At 44.7% G+C, this 18,873-nt stretch overlaps 1 protein-coding gene across 4 annotated transcripts in view; it reads right to left on the bottom strand.

Moving 5' to 3' along the window:
- The window catches only part of TEAD1 (TEA domain transcription factor 1), a 447,887-nt gene that overhangs the window by 71,203 nt on the left and 357,811 nt on the right, over positions 1-18,873 (bottom strand). For all 4 annotated transcript variants that reach the window (XM_085648201.1, XM_085648198.1, XM_085648200.1 and 1 more), the window contains one exon: positions 15,106-15,167. In XM_085648201.1, the coding sequence (XP_085504327.1) occupies positions 15,106-15,167 (62 nt within the window). The remainder of the gene's footprint in view (positions 1-15,105; positions 15,168-18,873) is intronic.

Here is an 18,873-nt window from a genome sequence, read left to right as displayed (position 1 = left end):
AATCAATCAATCAATCAATACATTTGTAGAGCGCACTACTCACCCGTGAGGGTCTCAAGGCGCTGGGGGGGAGGGGTGCTGCTACTGTTCGAATAGCCAGGGCTTGAGAAGCATCCTGAAGGTTAGTAGGTCCTGGGTCTGCCGTGGGAGGATGAAGAGGGTGTTTCAGGTCTTGGCGGTGAGGTGGGAGAACGATCTGCCGCCAGTGGTCGCTCTTCGGATGCGGGGTACGCTGGCGAGGTCGGCAGAGCAGAGCTGTCGGTTCGGGGTGTAGAAGGTGAGTCGCCTTTTGAGGTATGCCGGTCCGGTGTTGTGGTGTGACTTGTGTGCATGGTTGAGGAGCTTGAAGGTGATCCTCTTGTTGACGGGAAGCCAGTGCAGGACTCTCAGGTGTGGTGTGATGTGGCTGTGGCGCGGGATGTCGAGGATCAGGCGAGGAGAGGCGTTCTGTATGCATTGTAGTTGTTTCAGGAGTTTGGCCGAGGCTCCTGCGTAGAGGGCGTTTCTGTAGTCTAGCCAGCTGCTGACGAGGGCCTGGGTGACCATTGTAGATATTGCGGAGCATGCAGAGGGTGTTGAAGAAGGAGGACGAGACGGCGTTGACTTGCTTGGTCATGGAGATTGTTGAATCGAGGATAAACCCCAGGTTGCGTGCGTGGTCGGTGGGTGTCGGTGCTGCTCCCAGTGCAGACGGCCACCAGGAGTCGTCCCAGGCTGAGGGAGTGGAGCCGAGGATGGTCTCGTCGTTGTTTATGTTGGTCCAGGTGAGTAGGGGATCGATGCGGGTGGTGGCCGCGGGGTCTGAGGTGTCGGTGGTTGTTGGGGTGGTCAGGTTGTTGAAGCTGTTGTGGAGGTCTGCGATCTTGCGATGGAAGAAGGTGGCGAGGGAGTCACACAGGTCTTGTGATGGTGGGATGTCATTGGGGTTGGAGAGTTCCTTCACGATGTTGAAGAGCTCTTTGCTGTTGTGCGCGTTGTTGTTGAGCAGGTTTGCTTGGAGGCCTGGAGGTCTGCGGCGTGGGATCTGTTGAGTGCGGTGGTGCGTGGTGGGTTTCCGGAAGGTGAAGTGGATGCAGCGATGGTCGGTCCAGTGGAGTTCGGTGGTGTGGCTGAAGGTGACGTGGGGGCTTGCGGAGAAGAGGCGTGTGGCCGGCGGAGTGGGTGGGCGTTGTGACGAGCTATCTGAGTCCGAGGTTGGTGAGGTTGTCAATCAGGGTGGTGGAGTTGGTGTCAGTGTTGTTCTCGAGGTGGAAGTTCAGGTCTTCGAGGAGGATGTAGTCTGTGGAGGCAAGGGCGTGCGTGCTGAAGAAGTCGGCGATGGAGTCACTAAACTGAGGCCGGGGTCATGGACACACAGGTGGTGCTGTGCGGCGTGGGGAGCGACCTGCCTGGAGACAGGGTCAAGGGTCGCTCTCCTCACTGCACAGCGGCCGCCATATAAGGGCAGGTGGGAGGGAGGAGCAGCTGGGAGGTGGGAGCGGGGCGGTGAATGGGCGAGCAGGGGGGGCGGGGCTGCAGGTGACGCTGCGGCGGGAAGAACGGGAGGTTAGAACGGGCAGAAAAAATCAACAACAGGGCACAGTACAATACAAGAGTAATAAAGGGGGGGAAAAACAGAATAAAAACAGAATACAACACAATAGTAGAAGCAAAATCACAGAAAGGCAAACAGGCAAGAAGGGGGCAGAGCGAGCGCACAGAACCTACGGTCGACCACTGGCCACCAGGGATGAGGCGCAGGTGATAGCCTGCGGGTGGAGGCGGGCCTCGAACTTCTGGCAAGCGGCAGCAGAGGGCTCACAGGGACACAGACACACAGGTGGTGCTGTGTGGCGTGGGGAGCGACCTGCCCAGAGACAGGGTCAAGGGTCGGGACAGGATGGGAGTAGTAGCAAAACTGTTAAAAATTAAACCTCCAGGATATCACTCTACCATGGTCATAATGAGAGCCTAAATATTGTATGAAACTCACTGCAGCGAATTACAAAAATACTGTCTTATAGCTTTGTAATAATGAATACTTTGATGCAGTAATCTTTAGTAATGAAGGATTAATAACAATATGTTTTTAGTCATTAAACATATTTATGTAGCATAGAACTGGTCACATCAAGCATCAAGCATTTGAACATAGGCATTGGTCATGAATGCATTAATCATCAGTCTTCAGGAGAAGTTTGAAATGGTGGATTTTCAGGCTTCCTGAATGCTCGCAAGACAATTACAAGTTCTGGGAGCATGGAACTAGATGGTCTGGTTGCCCTTTTTATAACTTTTTAATTTTAATGATTTTGATACAAGTCTTGATTTGCCCAAAGTTCATATTTGATCTCCTGTAGTTCAGCATTTTTATCTAAGGACGGTGGGATGTGTGTGGTGAGGTAAACCAATGTAAAGCTTATTCTAGTTTGGAGTGGAAGCAATTGGAGGTTTTAAAAAATGCTGTGTTGTGAGATGATCTGATTTTCTGACACCTTTTGTTAAGCCATTCAGAATGAATTCCTGGTATGACTGTATCTATTTGCAGCAACTCTAACCAAATCATACCCTTAAACAAGAAATTGGAAAGACTGATACTGTCACTCTGGAAAATATGTGCCAGTCCTGTGAGAAACAGCTGTATGTTACTCAGGGTTGGCCAAACAGATTTGTAGAGTCTCAGAGCTGTCTATATGCAGCACATAGTTTCTACATTAATTGTGTGTGGATTGGTTACACGAGAACACATAACACAATAGGTTTGTATTGAGTGAAGGCAGCGATGCAGAGACTTAATTCGTTACTACATTTCCTTATCAAAATCCCCACCCTAGGCTCAATTTCATCGACACTATTGCAAGTCAGTATGTATCAGGTCCCAATTTACAAAAATGCCATGTGCCATGTGACACAACGTCTACTGTACTACAAAAACAGGTCTGGTCCATATGGAACAGCTGGTAATTTTCCAAAGTGTCCTTGTGGAGGAGGACATCTTTCTGCATAATTACATTTTATGGGTCACATATTCAATTAAGAGAAATTACCATAAACAAAAAGTGGAATACATTCTGAATTCTGCGTCCAACACTATGTTATTCAGAGCTGTATGACTTTTCAATTAAATTTCAATGGGGGCAATGTCAAAGTAGTCCCAATAAGGTACAGCTAGAAAATACTGCATTCTAAGAGGCAGAGAGCAAACCTAAAATGTATGTGTGGTTACTCGCAAGATTTCATTGGAAATTTTGTAAGACTCCCTGGCATGTTTAGATCTCAAGATATTAAAATCTGTCACATTTCAGTGTGTTATGACTGTGAACATGAAGAGTAGGCAGCAATGCATATTTCAATAGATTATCAAAAGGAATATGCTACTTACCAGTATGCATCTGTTCTTGGCATGTAGAGCTGCAGATCTATACACTGTGAATAGATCGCCATCTGGTGTTGGGCCCGGATGTTTGCAGTTTGTTTTTCTTCTTGGACAGTCTTTGGAAGTCACGAGTTTGGTGACTCCTCCTTCGGTCCGTACTGCGCATGGGCTTCGGCTCCATCCTCAGATTGTTTTTCGCCAGCAGGGAAAAGATGGAGCGTAGTGATAATAGTGAAGAAACCCATGTGTGTTTTATCTAAATAAGATAGCCTGGAACGGATACAGGTAGCCGGGGAGGCGGGTGGGCGTGTATAGATCTGCAGCTCTACATGCCAAGAACAGATGCATACTGGTAAGTAGCATATTCCGTTCGAGGCATATGAGCTGCAGATTATACACTGTGCATGGATTATATAGCAGTACCCAACCCTAGCGGCGACCACCGGTATCAGTTGCAGTAGTTTGAAACAGTGTCTTTAGAACAGCCTGGCCCACACTAGCTTGTTATTTGGAGTGCACATCTACACAGTAATGTTTTGTGAAGGTGTGCGGTGTTGACCATGTGGCTGCCTTGCAGATGTCATCTAAGGGTATGTTCCCTAGAAGAGCCATAGAAGCCCCTATCTTTCTTGTAGAGTGGGCTTTAGGTGGAACGGATAATGTTAGTTTTGCTTTGTGATAGCAAATTTGTATACACTTTACAATCCACCTAGCTATCCCTGATTTTGAAATGGGGTTGCCTTTATGCGGAGGTGAGAAGGAGACGAACAACTGTTTAGTCTTTCTGAAAGGTTGCGTTCTTTGTATGTAGTACAGTAAGGCCCTTTTAACGTCAAGTGTATGTAGAGCCCTTTCCGCAACAGATTGAGGTTGCGAGAAAAAAACCGGTAACTCCACAGATTGATTAAGATGGAAGGGGGAAATGACCTTGGGCAGAAATTTTGGATTTGTGCGAAGTATCACCTTGCTGTGATGTACTTGTAAAAAGGGTTCTTGTATAGTGAACGCTTGTATCTCGTTAACCCTTCTAAGGGAAGTGATAGCTACGAGGAAAGCTGTTTTCCAAGTGAGGAACTGTAGTTCACATTTATGCATTGGTTCGAAAGGCGGACCCATTAGCCTTGTAAGAACTACGTTTAGATTCCATACAGGTGAAGGTGGTGCCCTGGGTGGAATTACTCTTTTAAGGCCTTCCATAAAGGCTTTAATAGCAGGCACTCTGAACAGTGATAAATGCTGTCTGTTTTGTAGGTAAGCAGCAATTGCTGCTAGGTGTAGACGGATGGATGAGTACGCCAGGTTACACCTTTGAAGATGGAGCAGATAGCAAATGATGTGCTGTATGGATGCATGTAAAGGGTTGATTGTATTGTTACGGCAGTAAACAACAAATCTCTTCCACTTTGCGGCATAGCATGCTCGAGTGGTAGGACGTCTGGCTTCTTTGATAATGTTCATGCAATCAGGGGGAAGATTTAGATCGCAAGGTTGAGCTGAGCTGGGTCCGGGTGCCTGATTTCTCCATGGTTCTGGGTTAGGAGGCATGGGGACAGGTGCAGTTTTTGATGTGGTACCACTGATAGCTTTAGAAGTGTGGTGTACCACGGCTGCCTGGCCCATGTTGGGGCTACCAGAATGAGTGTGAGGGAGTGCTGCTGTAGCTTCCTTACCACTAACGGAATTAGTGGGAGAGGTGGAAAGGCATATGCAAATCTGCCTGACCAGTTCATCCATATCGCATTGCCTTTGGACAATGGGTGTGGGTATCTGGCGACGAAGCTTGGGCATTTTTTGTTTTCGTGGGTGGCGAAGAAGTCTATTTGAGGATGCCCCCACTTGTGAAAGAATGGGTGAAGAACTTGTGGATGCAGTTCCCATTCGTGCATTTGCTGCGTTTGTCTGCTGAGCAGATCTGCCATGGTGTTTTGTATGCCTGGGACGTGTTGTGCCAGGAGAAAGATTTTTTGTGGAATTGCCCATCTCCATATGCTCTGTGCTAAGCGGGAGAGCTGGGGAGAGTGTGCCCCCCCCCTGTTTTTGAATATAATACATTGTAGTCATATTGTCTGTGAGAATGAGGACTGCCTTGGCTGAAATTTGTTTCTAAAATAATTTCAGGGCTAGAAAGATCGCCAATAACTCCAGATGGTTGATGTGGAGTAACCTCTGTTGTGGCGTCCATAGACCTTGCACTGTGAGGTGTGATAGATGCGCTCCCCAGCCGGAGAGCGATGCGTCCGTTGTTAGAATCACCTGAGGAACCGGGTCCAGGAACGGTCGCCCTTTGGAAAGGTTTGTGGTGTTCCACCACTGCAGCGATCGATGGGTGCGGCCGTCCACCAACACCAGATCCGTTAGCTGTCCCTGGGCCTGGTTCCACTGACGTGCTAGGCACTCTTGGAGTGGACGCATGTGAAGTCTTGCATGGGGCACTATGAAAATGCAAGACGCCATCATCCCTATTAGTTTCATGAACACTCTTGCTGGAAGAGAGTGCTGAAGAAGGAACTTTTGGCGCAGGGCTTGCATGCTTGCGATTCTGGCTGAGTTGGGATAGGCTATAGCCTTTGAGGTGTCTATAGTGGCACCAAGGTATTGTTTTGTGTGAGACGGTATCAAGTGGGACTTTTGGTGGTTCACCGTGAAGCCTAGCTGGTGGAGTAGTTGAATGGTAGTGTTTGTATGCTGCACACACTGGTGGTAGGACGCGGCTTTTATGAGCCAGTCGTCCAGATAGGGGAAGACGTGAATGTTCTGTCTTCTGAGGTGTGCCGCCACTACTGCCAGGCATTTGGTAAACACCCGTGGTGGGGTAGTGACCCCGAAGGGGAGAACCTTGAACTGATAATGTTGGCCGTCCACCACAAATCGGAGGTACTTTCTGTGAGCAGGGTGTATTGGAATATGAAAGTATGCGTCTTTCAGGTCCAGTGTAGTGAGAAAGTCGCCCTGACGGAGGAGTGGGAGAACTTGCTGAAGAGTTACCATATGAAAATGGTCTGAATGGATGTATGCATTTAGAGGCTGGAGGTCTAGAATGGGCCGTAGGGTCTCGTCTTTCTTCGGTATGAGAAAGTACAGAGAGTAGACCCCTAGATTTTGCTGATTGACGGGTACCTGCTCTATCGCGTGTTTTTGCAGGAGGGAGAGTACCTCTTGTTTCAGAAGTGTGGTATGTTCTTGTGACATCGCATGGTGTCTGGGTGGAATATTTTTGGGGGTAGAAGTTAGTTCGAGACAGTACCCTGACTGAATAATTTGGGTCACCCATTTGTCTGATGTTATGGCCTCCCAGGTTTGAAGGAAGTCTTGTAGTCTGCCCCCGACCGGAGTGGAATGGTCTGGGGGGGAGCGGGGGAAAATCATTGTGTGGGCGGTGTGGCAGAACGGGCGGTGTTGGTTTTGCCCCTGCCTTTATTATTGTTTCCTCGATATCCACCTCTTTGGTAGCCCTTTGAGAAGGTATTCTGAGGAGGGGACTTGTAGGACGTGGAGGCGTTATCGGAAGAGTAACCTCTGCCAGAGCCTCGAAAGGAGGAACGGCGAAAGGAGCGTCTAGGGGTTTGTGATTGCAGGGCTCCCATAGACTTCGCCGTATCTGTATCCTTCTTCATTTTTTCCAAGGCTTCGTCTACTTTTGGGCCAAATAAATGTTGTTGGTCAAAAGGGTGGTTTGGTATAGACGCTTGGACCTCTGGTTTAAAGCCTGAGATCCTGAGCCAAGCGTGGCGGCGAAGCAGAACACTGGTGTTTATAGCCCTGGAAGCTGTGTCTGCTGCGTCAAGGGCACATTTAATAGAGGTGTTGGTAATAATCTTTCCCTCTTGTATTAGTTCATTAGCCTTATTTTTATATTTCTCTGGGAGGTGTTGCATAAGAGCCTCCAGCTCATCATAGTGTGCTCTGTCGTAACGCGCCAGCAACGCTTGCGTGTTGGCGATGTGCCACATATTGGCAGCTTGCGAGGCAGTGCGTTTGCCTGACGCGTCGAGGAGCTTGGACTCCTGATCAGGTGGCGGAGCTTCACCTGATGACTGAGAATTAGAGCGCTTCCTAGCTGTGGATACCACTAATGAGTCTAGGGGCGCAGGTCCTTTAATATAGGCAGGATCTGTGGGGGCTGCCTTGTATTTCTTCTCTATTCTGGGGTTTAAGACCCTAGCTCTGACGGGGTCTTTGAAGACCTCTGTGGCATGTTTGGTCACCCCCTTAAGCTGGGTAATATAGCGGTAGACTTATCTGCTATGTCAAATGTGTCAAGTAGGAAGTCTTCCTCAACTGGATCACTGTGTAACTCCACCCCATGATAATGTGCCGCCCGTTGTAAGAGGTGGTGGAACCCCAGGGAGTCCTCTGGTGGAGCCGGCCTGGATGGGTAGAGACCATCCTGAGGCACATCTGTGACATCGGGATTGTGATAATCCTCCCATGGGTCAGGTGTTCCCGGAGGAGTGGGGTCCTGCGGGGCATCTGTGGGATCATAGAATGGATCTCCATGGTCATCAGGGTCTGGAGACGGGGTTGGAGACCGATGAGGCAAGGGTGGAGAAGGTGGGGGCGGAGATGGAGGAGGTGGAGGAGGTGGAGGAGGAGGAGGAGGAGGTGGAGGTGGTGGGGAGGGTACTCTGAACAGGGATGTGGCAGAGTCCTTCCGTTTTGGTGGTGGAGGAGGAGTTGGCTTGTCCAAAAGTCTTTTCTTGGAAGACAAAATTTAATGTCCAGTCCTTGGATCCTTTGTTAAAGTCTTTTGAAGAGGATCCGGTGTGAAAAGCTCCTCCGGCACCGATTCCTCCGTCGGTGCCGATGTTTTCGGAACCGAAGGCTTCGCCGGTTTATCCGCACCGTGCTTTCTCGGGGTATCCGATTTTTTGGTCGGCGCCGAGGCAGGCTTCGACACGGAAGCATTGGTGCCGAGGGATTTGTGTTTGGTCGGCACCGAGAGGCCAGGTTTCGACACCGATGGCTTCGGAACAGAGGGTGTTTTCTTCGGTGCCGAAGAATGTTTTTCGGCGCCGCTAGGAGGCTGGCTCGGGCCCGAGCCGCCAGGAGACCTGTGATGCTTTTTCACCGGGCCCGAAGGTGGGGTGATGGAAGCAGTATGCTTGGTTTTCCCTAGGCCCGGAGGCGAAGGCGTAACCGGAGTCTCTTTCGGTATGGGCGCGGGAGTGGGAGGGGGTAGAGTACTCACGACCCTCTGCGCCGGTGTGATCTCCTCCACGTCGGAGTCGTCGGCCTCGGAAGCGCTGACGACGTCGTCCTCCAGCTCGGTGTGCTGCTGTCCCGAAGCTCCGGTGTCTTCTCCGAAGATGTCAGGTGGAGCCGAGGTCGATGAGTGCGCCATGGTGCGTCGAGCTCGTCGATCCCGAATAGTCTTTTTCGAACGAAAAGACTTGCAGATGGGGAAGTCTCGGGCCTTGTGTTCGGGAGAGAGGCAGAGGTTGCACACCTGATGGAGGTCGGTGTGGGGAAATTTAGACCCACATTTTGGGCACTTCTTGAAGGGAGTCCTTTCCATCGGCCGAGACCGGAGTCGAGATAGGCCCGAGGGCTGCTGCCTGGAATCGAAGAAGTGCCGAAGAGAGAGATGAAGAAGTCGATTTCGTCTAAAGAATCTCGATGGACGAGGATTTTTCGTCGAAGGTCGAACTGGTAAGGTTCGAAGCCGGAGCACGAAGTATTACATCCGAGCCCGTTGGCGGAAAAAAACTATCTGAGGATGGAGCCGAAGCCCATGCACAGTACGGACCGAAGGAGGAGTCACCGAACTCGTGACTTCCAAAGACTGTCCAAGAAGAAAAACAAACAGCAAACATCCGGGCCCAACACCAGATGGTGATCTATGCACAGTGTATAATCTGCAGCTCATATGCCTCGAACATAGAATTATTAGATACTGCAAAGTTTAGAAGTCTCTCAAAAATGATAATTACCAGTCATAAGTCAGGAGTGCAACCCCAGTAAGAATTATTCAAAGAAATTTATAGTCCATTTCACAAAGATAAAGTATCAGGAGAGGGGTTTGATAGAGCCTAATATTCATTTACAGTGGTTTCATCATCCAATGTGAGGCCCACACATATTTCAAGTCAGAGCCAAAGTTCCCTATAGCCCAAATCATTTCAGTGGGTTTGACCATATGCAAACATGGCATTGAAACACGACTAGTGGGATGCAGGGAAAGAAACTGTCAATTTCTTTTACTCTCTATACCATTCAAAAAGGGGGCAATACAGAAATATTTTCAGATACCAGACCCCTGCATACTACAGAACCATTTCATGACATACTCCTGGACATGCTGAAAGAAGACACAGCAGAATTTCCCCTGCTGAACAGACAGGGCCTGGGTAGAAGGGCTATGAATTTTAAAAAAAAGTGACTTTTGAAGCACAGGGCTAAGTGGCTCTAGCCAGCAGCTGCAGTCTCGCACTGTCGAAAGTGCCAATTTATCTGTGCCATTGTCCACATTCTTCTATTTTCATTACTAAGCTTTTGTTCTTTTTTTTCTTCTTTGGGTTCTATCAACTCCTGGATCTGTGAGTGCTATGTTCTTGATTTGGTTCACCACTGGGCAGGAACATGGAGATTTCTGTGATTTTCTTGGTGCGTTCTATACGTGGCCAGGTCCCAATATTTGGAGACAATACTGCTCTCAGTAAGTAAGAGTAAGATACATTAATGTAAGAATAAAAGCATTTACTTACTAAAATAATTTTCTCCCTGCTCACTTTCATTCATGTTTCAAGTTTTATTTCTGACAGCTAAATTAAAATACAGAGACCCGGCTTAAATTTTAAGTCTTCATTGTGTAACATCTTATATGGATGGCTGTTGATTTTGTCAAATCAAAGAAATGACGTATTTGATCTGTACTTTACAGCTAGGCCCCATTAGAGAACAGTTTTGAGTTGCTCTTGCATTTGTGATACTTAGGTCATATTAGTCATTATGCAATTAGAAAAGTATCCTCTAGATCTGATAGCTTCGTCAACAGTGGAGCCCTGTGCAGGTAAAAGGGGTGGGGCAGAGTGGTGGGGATTCCGACACACGAGGAGGGAAAATTAATTATTTAATTTTCCCTTGTGGTCATCTATCGAATCCTCTCCGCAACCCGGCCCCACCGCCCCACTGCTCTTACCTGCACAGGCTGCGGCTGTTTGCCTAATGATTGGTTGACTGTAGTAGATCACAATGTGTAGTCAGTGCTGACTACGGTAGTGCCAGAGTGCTGTGCAACAATTCATATTTCAGCACCACTCTCAATTGACAGCGATTTGTGCCTCCCACATCTTTGTGCTATATCACTACTTCTCTTTCTACTGTAGCCCCGATTCACACAGTTTACGATTCTTATAATGTTTAGATCTCCCTGCGATCTAGTATTTGTGTGGATACCACCAGGTGTAATAGCCTTTTCAATGCCTTCCCAGTCATTGTCTCAACCTGCTACCAGAGGTTTTGAACCATGGGACAGTTCAAATATATGTGAATAAATGTACCATTGTGTCTGCATTCCGTAAGGCATGTTTTAAGTTTGCATGCCAAATTGTAATCTTTTCAAGATTTTTAATTCAGCTAGATGGAATGCGGTTGTAAGGCTAATATTTACTATTGTGTACAGCTGTGTGTCAGTCATGGACAAAAATAATCCATTCGCTCTTAGCTATATTTTCTGAAAACAAATTATCGATGAAAATTTTAATTCCAATGACAAAATCAAGTAAGTAAAAAACATGAATTAAGGATCATCACTAATCTTTTACATTTATTTAGACGTAGTACTGGTTACTTCATTTTGTAAATGGATTAATTGATAAAGAAATAATATAACTGGTAATATGAAATGTGTTTTGCCTATGAGCTATCCATTTCAAAACCATCACGTATTTAGTTTGTACTGTATCCTTGAGATGCGGTGTTGGACTTCGCAGGTGTAGTTCTTACGTCTTCCATGGGTTAGGTTCCATGTTGTGGGTGGCAGTTCAGAGTGTAGAGGCTTCTCTGGAGTTTCTTCCAGAGGGACTTGCACTCCTGCTTTCTTCCTTGTTTTGGAAACACCAGCATCTCTGGGAGGCTTGTGTGTATGTGGAGTTTAGAGGGTTCTCCGAGTATGTTTCTTGTCGCTCTCTCCCCGAAGCTTGAGGGGTTTCTGAATGTTGTTATCTCCCAAATCAGAGCACGGAGTAATAGAGCAGAACAGTGGACTAAAATAATCATACCTGAACCTTTTAAAAAAAAAAAAGAAAATGATTAACATCTGAGGGCCAGATGTACTAAGGTTCCGGTTTGCATTTTGCAAATAGCGACTTTGTAGTAATGTACAAAATTCGTGATTCCCTAATAGCGATTCCTAAAGATTAGGAATTGCCAATAGGGAATTGCAAATAGGCAATGCCAGTGCATTCCTGCCTAGGGAAGAAATAGGAAATTGTTTTTGCGATTTCTATCGTGTAGGAATCGCAAATTTCAACTGGTTTTAGCCCTTTACATATCTGAAAAAGCCATTTAGCTTTTCTTAATGGCCCAAAATAATGAATCAGCCCATTAAGAAATGCTAACTGGCTCCGTACATCTGTGCCTAAATGGCTTACCTTAAAAGACATATAACCCCAGCATTAAGACCTCAAAGCAATGGGACTGTATTTCAGTCCAACCCCAGAAGGCTTCCTTGCTTGTGATGTAGCAGGATTTTCATAAATAAACCCTGCTTGGATTAAACCTCCGTTTGTGTAAAAATAATAACATGTGTTGTGAAATTAACATTGGGTATTTGAGAAGGGAATCGAGAGAGGTGTAGGAAAATGATAAATGGTACTTGTAAGCCATAAATGATTTCTGCATGAGAGATAGCTGAGAAATAATGTTAAAAGGTTTTGTTTTTCATGTGTAAAGGGCAAAAAAGGAGTTTGATACGAGTAACATTAACTACATAGAGTAATCGTTAGAAATATTTGCATTAATATTAGAACAATATGAAGTCGAAAAATTATTTTATGAAATAGAGCTTTACATGTGAACAAATAACTGAATTTGTCTATTTCTCCTAGAGAAAATGCACGTTTTACAGAGGAGGCCTCAAACCACTGTTAGGATTTAATTTGCTGTTTAAACGTAGGCTGCTGCAAAGAAAGGTATTTGTCCTTCATTATGATTATTGTGTTCTTTTCTTGTCTATGGCTATGTGGTTGGCCTATCGTACGGATCTTCCTACTGTTTGAGCAAATGTTTAGTTTTATGGCTAACCGTTCTAGTAGATGTTGCTACTTGTCTAAAAATGTGAGCGAGTCAAGGAAGGGGGATATTGTGGTTTCCTCTGCTGAAGGACGAAGATGACGGCATGGCTCATATAACAAAGAGCTTTTGAAAATGAGGTGCGACGGAAGTGGTGTGACCGAACACCCCATGCTCCTGAACCAATGAGAACTGTGAATTGCTTGGATTTCGCTACTAATTTAGGGATGGACTTTAACATTTAGGGTAAAATTATTTGTGTTAGATTTCTCTCTGGGGTGCTTCCAAAAGAACTAGATAATGCTAAGTGAATAGTAAAATTGAGTCTGTCATGTATTGATGGCCAAGATCATGCGATTTATATATATATATAATGCATGTTTTTAAAAAAAAATATTCCCTTTATTGTAGGTCCTCATAAGAGGGGTATAATCCGTCTTAACAATTGCCAGATCCCTGTCAACTCTCATAAGGTTAATCGGAGGATCAGATATTGGTATGGGAAAATCATAATTACATAGGTGAAATGTCTAGCAGTTATTGATTAGGTTACGTGTGAAAACTTTCGTGACTTCGCCAGATGAGCTTTCTAAAGGTACCCAAATAGATCTCCACTATACAAACTTCAAAGTTCCCTGTGCAATATCGACAATACGAAAATTGCTCAGCACTGCATCAACAGCAGACAACGCAATTCTACTTAGTGTATGCCACACTAAGACATGCCTTGGGCTTATTCCGGGATCTTAGGCCTACTCCTGGACCTGCTAACTCAATTCCTTTAACCCCTTCCATGCCCATGACGGAACGGTTCCGTCATGAGCATCGGTTGCGCTGTGCTCATGACGGAACCGTTCCGTCATGGCCCCGCCCGCGCTCGAACCCTTCAGCACCGCGGGGGAATTCCCGCAGCGCTGAAGGGGTTAAAGTCAACCGGTCTGATCACAACATTCAACAAAGGTACGTAAACAATATTAATAACAAATAATAATCTCTGTCATAAATCAAATGCCAGTATATTATTTGTTATTAATATTGTTTACGTACCTTTGTTCAATGTTGTGGTCAGACGGGTTAACCTTAAAAGCATTGAGTTAGCAGGTCCAGAAGTAGGCCTAAGATCCCGGGATTCATGTTTGGTGAATATATTTTTACCTCACGTTTCCGCTGCATCACCTGGGAATTCCTTATCTTAACCCAATGGAAGAAGAAGACCATTTTGTTCCTGTGGTCTTTATATGTTAGCTAATTCATGCTGTGGATGCAGTGTAACATACATTTAAAATTATTTTTCGCTGCACTCACCACCTGTTAAGTTCATTACAAGTTTTTTCTTGATTATTGCTGCTATACCTGCACTTTTGTGCTAGGCATTTCTTTGGTCATTCTTTCTGCCTGGCCCAGGTCTACTCATTCATTTGGATAGCACCGAGTCTTTCTTCATTACCTTCCTCAAGGCTCAACCTACAGGACACCGCAAGACTTCTTCAAATTTGCTTAGGAGGTGTTTTGTGTTGCTGGGTATTTTCCTCATAGGGACTCATTCTAGGATGCTGGGGTCACCTCTCACATAACTGGCCTGTGCAGGGTAGCACCGTGACTACTGGAAGATGTTGTTTTAACCTCAGAGAATCAGAGCAAAGAAAAAAGGAGTGTCTTTTAACACTCAGCCCTCAAGAGAAGGTCATTCGAGCAAAATACTATAAACCATAGGCACTGCTGCAGATAATATTTGATCTGTTAAGGTGATGTAAATGAGGTACTGCTGCTATTGTAAAAAATCTGAATGGCCGAAGAAGCATTATAAATGGACATCAATACAGAAAGATTGGTGAGGCATCAACAGGTTAGTCATATTTCAGAATCATCTGCAAAAGCGAAGCTGGTCAAGGATAGAGCTAGTCATGTGTAAGGATCAAATTTAAAAAAATTGTCGGATGGAGCAAATTCTGTTAAAAAATCCGCCACTGACCCTAAAATAATATCAGAGGTGTTGATCTCTCAAGTGATATGCAAAGTTCTCTTCTGAATGACTAGCAGGGCTGGTCAGAGCCAACTGCAAGTCTTGTACCTACCTGAAATATCAGGAGGGAGTCAGAGTCAGATAAATGGCACACTGAATACCTGTGCATCACAGACATTTGACGGTTTGAATGGCTCCAGGTCAGATCCTGCTTGAGCCCTACCTCATTAAATGCTGCCCTAATTTATTGCATGCAGAAAAAGAAATATGCAAAAATTCAGATACCTGATACACGTTTTGAAATATTTCTTATTAATTGAACAGTAATACATTTTAAACCTAGAACGCACTGCTTGGATTAGTAACTTCTTGAAGTTACTTGACCCCAGGTCCAGGTTGCACGTAGTTATATTGCAGAAAACAGTTTGTGGCCTACAGGAAAAGGCCTTCCAGCACGGTAATATGTGACTTATATACTTAGTACAGAAGATGTTTCCAGATATCACACACTTTGTTAATTTCTCTGGTCCCAAATCAACCCTCCCAAGGTGGCTACCTGATATTGGCGCTGGGACTGATGGTTGAATGGAGTAGGCTTGCTGGGCAAATGGCTTTACACTGAAAACAAACAGAGAAAAAACGAAAATGAAAAACAAGTCTCAAGAATCTGTCACATTCGTCTATGTATAAACACATACGTTATGCATCAACATATAAACATTTTAAAATACTGTCCTGAATACCTAGAATCCTTGAATTTTGCATTAGCTGTGGATCAAAGATATCCTACTATAATAAGAACATAGGTTCACACAATGCAAGGTCAACGCTGCAGCACCAAAACCCAACTTTATTTTGCACGTTTATTAGTCAGAACTTATTCACATCTAAGCAGTGTTCAACCTCTCTTTGCAGTTTTATGTGTATAGTGATTATAAACAAACCCATAGAAATATGTATTGCATACCATATGCCAATGATTTATTATCAATTAAAGGGTTTAAGGAATACATTAAATTTGCCACAAATGAACCCTTATGTTCAAGATTGTCAAGTGTATAAATAGAAACAGTGCAATGCAGAAGCGAATCAGCAAGGATTACAACCTGAACTCTGCCCTTTTGGAAGTGGCAATGATGACTTTCAACTGGAAACAAGTGGCTTTGCTCTGCAACATGTTAAACATTCAGGGACATATGTACAAGTCCCTATCGCCACCACAACGTCACTTTTAACGATTTTGTGGTGGCGCTAAGGGCTGCGCCTTATGTACAAGGCAGCCTTAAGCCACTTAATGTGTAAAGGTCGTTCGCCGGCAGTGGGTGTTACAGAGGGCGCTCCACCGCAATGCCCACTCATTTTGACGCTGCCCCCTATGTACAAGGGTGGCATACATAGGAGGCAGCGCCAAAATTAAGACCAGGTAAATCCTGGTTTTAAGTTGGTGAAATGAGGAGAAATGCATTATTTCTCCTAGTTTTTGATTTTTCCATATGTGCTGCCTTGTGTAGCACACATGGAAAAAGCAAAATGCCATGATTTGTTAATGGACAGGAAGGTGTCCCTTCATGTATATAAACAAACCTTTAAAAACGATGCCATTTTGTCACTTTTGTGTGTGCTACATGAAGCAGCACACATGAAAGTGACAGTATGGCATTTTAGGATTGTTTATGTGCAGGAAGGGACACCTTCCTACACATAAACAATCCTCCCCTGCACGCAGACACCCTTGCACTATTGTGCAAGGGTGCCTGTGTTGGCACAAAGTTGCTAAACTAAGCGCCATCGCAGGGGGAAACACAAGGCTGCACCACATTCTTGTAAATATGGTGCAGCCTTGCGTTTCAGAAGTGGCGGAGCGCGGCGTTAAGCCAAGCAGGCTAACGTCGCGCTCCGCCACTTCCTTGTACATATCCCCCTGAGTACTTTAAGGTGTACATGTGGCACACTAATGTAAGGTGGAAATCCAAATGTGGCAGTGTATGGACATATGTTCTGCTCACAAACAATTCTCATTACTTCCTACAGATGATCGCCCCACACACACGTGACACATTTCATTGGGCATGCGAGGGTGGTAAAGGAGCATGTGAAATTAGCTCCTAACGTTCATCATATCTAGCTATGCATCTAAAAATATATGCGTAGCCTAGTTAAACAAGTGTTCATTCACCTACAGAAAGACTGAGTTCCATATATTTTCTGTATGGGTTGTTTTGCGCCATAGGCTCACTTATGGGGACCTAGTTTTTTTTATAATGGCTGTGCACACCCTTGTTTGCGCAAAGGTTGGAATTGTAAATTGTGTGGAGTTTACCGTACACAGTAATTAACAGGTGCAACAGAGTCTGCACACTTTGTAAAACTTCAGGATTGCCACAACTCAAAAAGGGAAAAGTAGTATGGCATTAACTGTGACATGCACAATGTAATGCAGCAAACCGGTTTCGCCCTAGTTAGGACTCAACAGCTAGGTATAGCCTGGTTCCAGTTACATAGTGTGTGCACGGGACCCACATCTGGGCATACCTATCCCACTTAGGGTGACACACCAAAGTATGCAACAAGCACTGGCAAAGCCAATAGGTCTGGCGTCGTTCGCCACCACTTAGGCAATTATTGCCTTGTTTTGTCATGGTTTTTGCAAAACCTTCTTTCGGAAGCTACCGGATATTTGTCAATCTAAAAATACAAGTTGACCAAAGGCAAAAATGTTTTTGGTCTAAAAAAGAAACCCCACACATTACCATAGCACTCCCAGGAACTGAAGGGAACTACTTTGTGTGTGGATGTACTCCTTATGAAAGGGAAGTAAGATGTAACTCAAAGAGAAGTCAGCCAATGGCTGAAGTGGGGTGACGCATTGCCACTGGATGCATGCTAGAGTGGGTTGGAGAAAAATGTGAATGACAGAACACAGACAAATGGATGAAATGTGGCTGAAAATCCCCATAAGTAACTATGTCATATACATGATTTTATTAAAGGCAAGAGGTCTTGGCTAATGCAGACCTAAAAAACCCAATTGTTATGTTGTTGGTTGCCAGCCTCCTGCCTTTGGGGAAGGAAAGGAAGAAGGCAAGATAGAAAGAAGGAAAGAATGGGGGCAAGAAAGAAGGAAAGATAGGAAGGCAAGACAGAGATCAGGAAAAAAGGAACAAAGCAAGAAAACAGGAAAGGAATAAATTAACGAAAGAAAGAAAGTGAGAAAGAAAAAATAAAGAGGAAAAAAGAGAGAAAAAAGACATGAGGAACAAAGAAAGAAAGAAAGAAAGAAAGAGAACAAATGCAGGAAATAAGAGAAGGAAAGAAATAAAAAAGAAGGTAAGAGAGACAAAGAAAAGAAGTGAACAAAGAAAGAATGAAAGAAAGAACTCAAAGAAATAAGGAAAGAGAAAAAGAATGATAGCAAGAAAGAAGGACTAAAAGAAATAATGACAAAGAAAAAGGAATGAAAACAAAAAAGAAGGAAATAAGGAATGAAAGCAAAAAAAGGTTAAAAAGAAAGAGGACAAGAGAGAAAAAAACAAGAATGAAGGAAGGAAGGAATGAAAGAATGAGAGAAAAAGTGAATGAAAGAAGTATTGAAAGACTAGAAAAGGAAAGCAAGAAAGAAGGAAAGGAGGAATTAAAGAAGGAAAGAAAAATGGAAAGAAGGAATGAACAAAAAGAAGAAACACAAGAAAGAAAGAAACGTATTCTGAAGTCTGAAGAGTTGTCCACTTATGAATTCACATGTAAAACAGTGAAGCTTTCGATAACCTAATGCAGAACATGATGAATCTGTTATGCTGTAAAATTCCTTTTTGAGTGTCCTTTGTTTATCTGAGAAAGTCAAATAAACAAAGGACTATCCCAAAGGGAATTTACAACTGCATTGGCAGGAGACAGGAACTGATAAGGCGTTAAATGCGGCCTGTGCACACATCTGGTGTAAAGGACCCTGCTGTCAAATCGGACTCTAAACAGAAAGACAACATTAAAGTAATAAATTAAAAACAAAAACATTGGCACAAAAGGGAACTAGCTTGTGTGTGGATGTGCTCCTTGTGTGGGTGCCGTCACTCTAATTGATGCTATCCAGAGGCTGAAGTGGGCTGGCACCCTGCCCCATGCTGTAGTGGGTAGAAGCAAAATGTAAATGACACACCAACAGACCAGTGGATGAAAAAAGGTGTCTGAAAGTGCCTTTAAATAAGTATATTGTACATATATAATTATTTGTTTTATTAAAAGGTCTTGGCTAACGCCAGACCTAAAAAGTGATGGATGAAATGCTTGAATTAATCTCAGCCACTTGTAATTACTCTGGCTGCATCCC

The sequence above is a fragment of the Triturus cristatus genome, chromosome 3_2 (genome assembly GCF_964204655.1).
Source record: "Triturus cristatus chromosome 3_2, aTriCri1.1, whole genome shotgun sequence".
NCBI classification, from domain to species: domain Eukaryota; kingdom Metazoa; phylum Chordata; class Amphibia; order Caudata; family Salamandridae; genus Triturus; species Triturus cristatus.
Note: the sequence above shows the minus strand (reverse complement) of the source record. Positions and strands in the feature narration are given on the sequence as shown.